The following is an 8,418-nucleotide window of genomic DNA, read 5'->3' as shown; positions in this document are numbered from 1 at the left end:
CCTCATAACAACCCTGTGAGGTAGAAGCCTAAGCAGAGCCAGCCTTAGGAGCTGTAGGGGAAGACAGCAAGAAGAGGCTGTGCAGGATCGTATCAAGAACTCAGTTTGGATAAGGCAGTACCATGACAGGATTGGATCAAAAAGCCCTCTCTTACACAGGCTTTGAAATCTTGCTGTGACCCCCCCCCTTTGAGGCTTTGCAACCCCATTTGGATTCTGACGCATGGGTTGAAGAGCACTTGTCTAAAAGATAATCTGCTTCTTCAAGGATTGACTGGTTATTCAGATGCATTGACATGAAGCGCAGGGAGTTCCACAACCTGTATCCACCCTCATCCAGCGCAAAATAATGCAAAATGAAGCCTGACCACAACAGAAGAACACTTAAGGGCTGCTGCAGCCTTGATATAGGTTACAAAGGGGGAACTTCAGCAGGAGCAGCTCCCCCCAGCAAGCTGCAGTTGCCCAAAGGGGGGGGGAATCACTTTTCTACACAGCACTGAGACTCCAATCCTACCCACACTTTCCTGAGAGTTAGCCCCACTGACCCTCATGGGACTGACTTCTGAGTAGACCTGCAGGGGCTTGGGCTGCAAATCCCCTTAAAGGCATACAACAAGCGCTCTCCAGCGAAGCAAAGCAGCACCCAGCGGAGGGTGTCCTCCCGACAGAACACAACAGGGCTCGCTCCGAGGGAGACACGCCTAGTTAGGAGCGCCCTGAAGGGGAAGGGCCAGCCCGGCAGTCAGGAGCCTCCACAGAGCCTGCAAGCACGAGGAGCGGCCGGCGAGGTCGCCTCCTAGCTGCCCCAAGCGCCTGTCCCCGTCGCCCTCCCCATTCCCGCCTGGCCGCATGCAGACGCTCAACGCCTTGTCACGCGTAATCCAGGGCTGCCCAAGCCTCCTCTTCGTTCCCAGCCCCTCCGCGTCCAGAGAACGCCGGGCGGGCACGAGGTAGTCACCCCCCCCCGCAGCACGCGCGCAACAACGCCTGAGAAACAGGCGCGCGCCAAGCACGTGCCCCGCAGGGGCCCCCGCCGTCACGTGACGCTCAACGTCTGCCAGTGTGGACGTTGAGGGTCACGTGAGGGCGGCCGCCCGCCATTTGGCGTCCTCGAAGGACGATGGAGCGGCGCTTTGTGCTCGCGGCTGCGTCCGCCTTGGCGCTCCTCGTGCTGCTTGGGGAGTCGCCTAACGCCCCAACCCCCGAGGTCTATCCGCTCGGTGAGCCCCCACCTCCCCGCTGCGCTGAGGGGTCTGTCTCGTTCAAGCACAGGGAGGTTCCAGGTTGAGGACCACCCCTGACTGCACATGCGCGTCGAGGGCCTTTGCCTGGGAGGGGTCTGCGCGTGGGAGGAAAAAGCTGCCCCTCCCAAGAGCAGTGCTTGCATAGAAATCCCTCCACTCCAGTGGTTCTTAAACATTTAGCACTTTGTAGACTGTTGGGACCCGCTGGAAGTGATGTCATTAACTTTAATGTGATGTCACTAGCCTAAAAGTGATGTCATGGCTGGAAGTGACATCATCAAGCATGAAAATGTTTAGCGCTGTCCCCATATGACAGAATCACGTCAATTCAGGCTGCAATCCTAACCACACTTTCCTGAGAGTAAGCCCCATTGAACAAAGTAGGACTTACTTCTGAGTAGACCTGGTTAGGATTGTGCCTCAGTAAATTAAAAGTTTACAATAAGTTTATTTAAAACAAAGAAGAACCTTCCTAAGCCTCCCAAATGGATTTGCTGATCCATTTGAAAAAACATCCTAAAGGCTGCAATCCTATCCACACTTACCTGAGCGTAAGCCCCATTGGCTATTATTCTTAAAAGCATATGCATAATAGCCTGTTAAAAGTACAGGTCTGTAACCTATCCTCAGATCCAGTCGCATACCATGGTAGCATCACGTCTGGTATATTAAAAATAAAATACACACTGAAATGAGTGGGGACCCACCTGAAAATGGCTTGCAAGTAGGTCCCGACCCACAGCTTGAGAAACACTGCTCTACCGTATTGACTTTGAAATCAATTGAGCCACTTATTTCTTATTCCTGTCTGTTCTCACCCTTGTACTCTGAGGCATAATTTGTACTTGGGTGTTTGTACCTGATTATTGCAAGATAGTATGGTTACACTGTAGAATAATAATAATAATAATAACTTTATTTTTACCCCGCCTTTCTCTCAGAAGGGACTCAAGGTGGCTTACAACAGGTTAAAATAGATTAAAAACATAATTTAAAAACAGATAAAAGCATATTAGAACAGGGAAGACGTTTTATCATCTCAGTCCCTATCTTGGAATTCCCAACTTCTGTTAAAATCCAAAACTTTTAAAACTTCAGGTAAGATCCAAAGAATCTCTTAAAAAACTACCGGTAGTGGAACGTGGATGGTCTGGTAGACACTTAGAGCCCTATCCTATGCATGTCTACTCAGAAGTAAGTCCCATTACAGTCAATGGGGCTTACTGCAAGGTAAGTGTGGATAGGATTGCCTAAGTGAACTTAGATCAGGCAGGTGAACTGTAAAAGTAAAAGGATTTATTAAAAAGCTGAACAATCAAAACCATGGAGGGATAAACGAACAGGATAAAAACAGGTCACAGATTAACTAACAAAAGGAGGAGCAGAGGCAGAGCTGTGATCCAGCACTTATGCTGGATCCCCATCATCATTCCTGGGGAGTTCGGAGCAGCTTGAAGCCGCTCCCCTCTCCTCAGACTTGTGGAGGTGGCGCAAGTCCAAGGAGACCCATAGGGGCAAAGGTGCCTTACCCAGAGGTAAGGGGAAAAGTTTCCCCTTGCCTCTGGCTGAGTCGCCTTGAGCCCCTATCCTGCCCTGCGTGCAGTGCAAGCCTCTTGGCTTACTTGTTCCAGCGCAGGGTAGGATTGCACCCTTTGTTACATGTAGGTTGTGTTTTATGAGACTTGGGCAGCCTAATCGTATTGGGCACTTTGGACAACAGATCTCCTGATCCGCTGCCATAAGTGCCACTGTCATGCACTTCAGGATTGCTGGCACAAATGACTGGAAGATCTGTGCATGAACCAGTGGCTCACCCTCGCCATGCTGGAACAGGTAAGATGGCAACAGGTAAGAATTGAGGTAGGAGACGGGAGAAGTGGATTTTGGCGATCGCAGCAGCACACACTGAGATTCTATGCCTGGCCATGACATGACCCCTGAGGTTCTTCAGACTTACGCCAGCTAAATAGCTGACCTAGGCCCAAGGAGACCCATTGGTGTCTAGGCAGACTACCAGGAGGTAATTTTAAAATGTTTTTACTTAGCTTTTCCAGGCTGTCTGGTCCCTGTTCTCCCACCACAGGATGTAGTGTGTGCTTTATTGGCACTGCTACATCACATAAATTGTTGGGGGATAGGATTGGAGCCTTAAAGCACAATCCTGTGCATGACTACTTAGAAATAAATCGCTCTGTATTCAGTGGAATATATTTTACTTACAGGAAAATATGTATAGGAGTGCAGTCTAATGGGCGTCACATCTCATTAGTGTAACTCTTTGATTTCTAGAATGTGGAAAAAGGCCTGCTGTAAATGAAAAGGCAATAGGGGCCCGGATTGTAGGTGGACATGATGCTAAACGTGGGGCATGGCCATGGCAAGTTAGTCTGCAATTATTCCAGTATGGTGCTGGATTTATGCATATATGTGGTGGATCTTTAATTAATCACAATACAGTGGTGACAGCAGCACACTGCCTGACATTTTCACGGTATGTATCCTTTCATTCTGAAACTTTTTCTTCCAATTTTATGTATGGGGGGGGAATGTTGATCAGTGATATGCTGGCTGAATTTGATGAACTATATAAATATTCGGGGATCTGCAACAAATCATAGTAATAGTGTATTGCCACTGCCCAACAAGAAAGCTCTTTTCTTGGTCTTACCACAGTCAGCTTTCTGGAGAGGGTAAAGGGGGAATGGTGCTCCTTTTACTTTCATTCCTGCTGAAATCTCCCCTTATAGCATGAGAAGAATGGTCTTTTTAACTTCAAAACCTGCGTATGTACCTGTAACCCTAATCCCCCATTTCAGTATAAGAGACTCAAACAGGCCAGTTTTTTTTCCCCACTCCAACTGCTGACGCTCTCAACATTCTTTAGATCTAGGAAGTTCACAAGTTCTTGACGTATCTTTTTTCCATTATTTTCATTTTCAAACTATTATTCTATTCTTACTAAAGGAATCCTCCAGTTATTTGGAAATCACTTGCTTATTTATGGGGGTTTTGTTTTGAAGCCAATAGGCATGGCACCACCCACATTTGGTACTGAAGGAGTACATCTGTTTCCGAATTGTTCTCTTCCTCTATGGTGTAGCAATGAACAGGAACCAAACAAGAGTCGGAGTCAGGTTGCTTGATGTATGAAGGAAAGAAAAGCTGCTTGTCTGAGCCAGCATCCTTCTTTTATTGGCTTCTCTCATGAAGCAATACAGAGGTTACTAACGGTTACTGATAACAGCATCCTTAGCTGACAACAACATTCCCAAGGTCTTAACACTCTTCCTTTCTAATATGCTATCTCATGCTGTTTACTGGGTATTATGCACTGAGCTTATGACCAAGGCCAGCTCAGAGTGTGCTCTGCGCAGAAGCGAGTGTGCTCGCCAGATAGATTGCCACATATGCTAAGGCATTTCAAGGCCCAGTGCTTCTGCACTACTACATATGGCAGCAATTTTCAACCACTGTTCCATGGCACACTGGTGTGCCATAGGAGTTTGGGGGAGGGTCATTTATTATTAGAACAATTGGGGGATGTGAGCCCCCTACCAGCAGTGCAGTGTGCCTTGTCAATTGTCAAAAAACTGATGGTGTACCTTGAGAATTTTAGCACCTTATCAGTGTGCCGTGAGATGTAAAAAGTTGAAAATCACTACTCTATGGCTTTGTCAGGCCAGGTAGGAGTGATATCATTAGAAAGATTATAAGCTACACACTGACACTTTTTGAAAGCTGTAGGGAAGGTGCTGCAGGAGACAGAAAGGTTAATAATGTGGTGGAGAGGAGGAATAATTGCAGGGGAGATGGCATTCAGGAGATGGCAGGAAATAGGGTCAAAGGATCAAGGTGGGCTTAGACTAAAGAAGCCTAATCTTCAAGTATAACAGATGGAATAGAAGAAAGGGTTGTGAGAGGTGAGAAGAACAAAGAGTTTGAAGAATGGGTAAAGAGTCAAAGGCAAAGAAATCAGAGTGAAAAGGGTAGAAGGAGAAGGTTGGTTGGCAACCTTCAGTCTCGAAAGACTATGGTATAAGCCTACAGCACCCAGTATTCCCAGGCGGTCTCCCATCCAAGTACTGACCAGGCCTGACCCTGCTTAGCTTCTGAGATCAGATGAGATCTGGAGAAGGGCAGGACTTAGAAGAGCTTTAATGTAGAAAAGAAGTACTTGGGATTTCTAGATTTGGTATGAATCAAAGAGGTGCAATACTGACTGAAAGGCAGAAGAGAAAGAGTAGAAAGTTGATTCATACTGGATGAAATAAGACAACTCTCTTGTTTTTTCCAGAGGTATTCAGGTGTATAAGAACACGAATGGAGATATTGGATGGTGAAAGCTAGAGCTGGGGACAGGAGGAGTATATAGTAGGGTGGAACAAAATTTGAGGAGAGGAATGGACCTTGTAGACTCTAGGACAGGGCTGTTCAAACTTTTTGGCAGGAGGGCTACATCATTTCCCTGACACTGTGTCGGGGGCCAGGAAATAAAAATACTTTACATTTAAAATTTGAATAAATTTACATAAATGAATACATTAGAGATGGAACTTATATGAATGAATGAAGGTCTTGCAATAGCTCAAGGCCTATAAAAGGCCTTGCACAAAGCAAGGCCAACCTTTCCTTTGCTGCCACTGCTGCATCACAGATGTGAAACAGCAAGCAGTGGAGGAAGCCCTTATCCCATAGCTAATGCAAGAGGTCAAACAGTTGGCCGTCACATTGAGAGCAGTTGCATCAGGCCAGCACGGGCTCCAGCAAATCTCTGGAGGGCCAGAGGCTCATTGGAGACTAGAAGCTCCCTGAGGGCCGGATTGGGATCCTTGAAGGATGCAAGTGGCCCCAGGGCCAGGGTTTGGGCACCCCTGCTATAGGAAGAAATCAAAACTGACTGAAGAGAGACTGATTCAGAGCGCAATCTTATTGGCAGCTAGCTCTTCCGGAACATGCTTTCTAGCTGTGCTAGGCACTTTCCAGCTATTGCAGAAGGCAAGAGCATGCAGCCTGATCACTGTGCAAGTGGCAAGTGGCTGGCTCCATGCACTGGTCCCAGTGACTACGTGTAGAGAGTGGAAAACGGGTGGACAAAATGAGGCAGTGGAAGGGCAGAATGGGTTGGCAATGGGACAGGAAGGAAGGCTGTTTTGGTGGCAGCAGCACGGCAAACCTAACCCCCTTCCAACCTTCAATCTGTCTTCCTGGGTCTACACAGACTTGCACCAGCAATATCTCTGGCACAGGTCCAACTAGACTTGGTGGGCCTGTCCAGGCTTACCCAGGGCAAGGGAACAAATGTTCCTTTACCCTGAGAAGGCCTCCAGAGGCAGAAGTTCCCCCTGTGGGATGCAGGAGGTACCACGTTGGCAACGCTGCATTGCTGCATGGGGAATTACAAAGGATTGGGCTGTAGGACAATTTCCAGAAAATATGAATGTGTAAAGCATGTTGGAGAAAAACATGGAGAAGCCACTTTTTCCAAAGGATTTGGGGATGCTGAAACTCAATCTGTTGTAATAATAAAATAATAATAATAATACAGGCATTTATATACCGCCTTTCTTGGTCGTCAGATTTCTCCTCAGACTTTAATTCAAGGCAATTTACATGGGCAGCTATTCTAAATCCCTGTAGGGATTTTTACAATTGAAGAAAGGTTCTATCTTTCAAGAACCACAACATTTCTGATGGATCTTTTACGGTCTTTCTGTAAAACACTTTCTGGCCTCCAGATTCCTCCCACACAGGCTGACAAGCAACTCCTTCATCTCTCCAAGAGCAGGTGGAATAACTCAGCTGGGCTTGTCAGCTGCTTCAAGGTCTCGCCAATTCACGGTGCTGGTGGCCTCGAATTGGCGACCTTCGGATGTTATGTTCAGGCAAACGGAGGCTCAACCCTCTAGACCAGACCTCTATTTGTATGTCAAAATGTATGTTGAAGTTCAAAGGTCAAAGTCCCCCCAAAACAAAAGGGTCACTAATGAAAATGCTGATGACCATAAGTTTGAAACAGAGAGTGATAATGACATGGTTTTTGCATCTTGTACTATACTGTGTTTTCAATACCCATTAACACAATTAAAATGCCACAAAAAAGATACGTTCCTTTTTGTTGAGCAAACACTTTTTGAATGCTTTTTTTGGAATGTGTCTGAAAAATTAAAGTTTTTATTAGAATTTATTAGTTCTTAGGTGATGTCCGTCTGAAAATATGCCAGTAGAATTAAACAAAACATAAGGTTTCAATATACCTAAATTGTGCAGCAAAAGTAGTTGGCAAACTGCACAATGTTTTAGAGTGTGCATAAAAAACATATTGTAGAAGGTGACTGGGGCCGCAGAGGCAAGTGAGAACAGAACATTTAAAAAAAAACCGGAGAATTACACTATATGCATCTTGTGAATGGCAGTGACAGACATAAGGTTTTGTGGACTATGGTCCAGCTCATCAGATATGTGAAGTGAAATCCTTAGTAGCTAAGTATAAGTACACGTATTATTTTTTAAAATGTTTGTTTTCTGCCTTTTCCTTTTGTAACAATAGACCCAAGGCAGCTCACAACAGTATAACTATTAAGATATAATAATGCTCAGAAAGGAAGCGAAAGCAACCACAAGAAACAAGCAACAATTATAATAATTTATATGCTAACACACATGCACACACATTGATATAGAGCAGTGATTTTCAACCTTTTTTGTCTCACAGCACACTGACAAGGTATTAAAAATTGTCAAGGCACACCATCAGTTTTTTGACAACTGAGAAGGCACACTGTGCTGTTGGTGGGGAGCTCACATCCCCATTGGCCAACTAACAAATGACCCTCCTTCAAACTCTCACGGCACACCTGCAGACCATTTGTGGCACACCAGTGTTCCATGGCACAGTGGTTGAAAATGGCTGATATAGAGTGTCAGAAATTAGGAAAACAAAAATGACCTAGTCTTGTGAAAAGCTTAAAAATCAAGACAAGCATGACAATTTCCAATTTGTGAACTCATAGCAATGCAAAGTTAATTAACTCTGTAATGTGATAAGAATCCATTGAACTTGCCAATATTACTTGCCAATATTGCCTGTCAATATGATGCCCAGTCTCATCATAAATTCTAATTTAGTTCTCTTTCTCATCCAATCTCCTGAAGTTTTCTGTTGAATAATTGT

General features: G+C 45.4%; 1 protein-coding gene across 1 annotated transcript in view; it reads left to right on the top strand.

The window, feature by feature from the left end:
* The first annotated feature begins 1,114 nt into the window (after nucleotides 1-1,114).
* The window catches only part of LOC136638816 (transmembrane protease serine 9-like), a 51,775-nt gene continuing 44,471 nt past the window's right edge, over nucleotides 1,115-8,418 (top strand). The window contains exons 1-2 of the mRNA XM_066612844.1: nucleotides 1,115-1,223; nucleotides 3,537-3,738. Of these exons, the coding sequence (XP_066468941.1) occupies nucleotides 1,124-1,223; nucleotides 3,537-3,738 (302 nt within the window). The 5' untranslated portion in view covers nucleotides 1,115-1,123. The remainder of the gene's footprint in view (nucleotides 1,224-3,536; nucleotides 3,739-8,418) is intronic.

Source organism: Tiliqua scincoides, chromosome 2 (genome assembly GCF_035046505.1).
Source record: "Tiliqua scincoides isolate rTilSci1 chromosome 2, rTilSci1.hap2, whole genome shotgun sequence".
Lineage (NCBI taxonomy): Eukaryota > Metazoa > Chordata > Lepidosauria > Squamata > Scincidae > Tiliqua > Tiliqua scincoides.
Note: the sequence above shows the minus strand (reverse complement) of the source record. Positions and strands in the feature narration are given on the sequence as shown.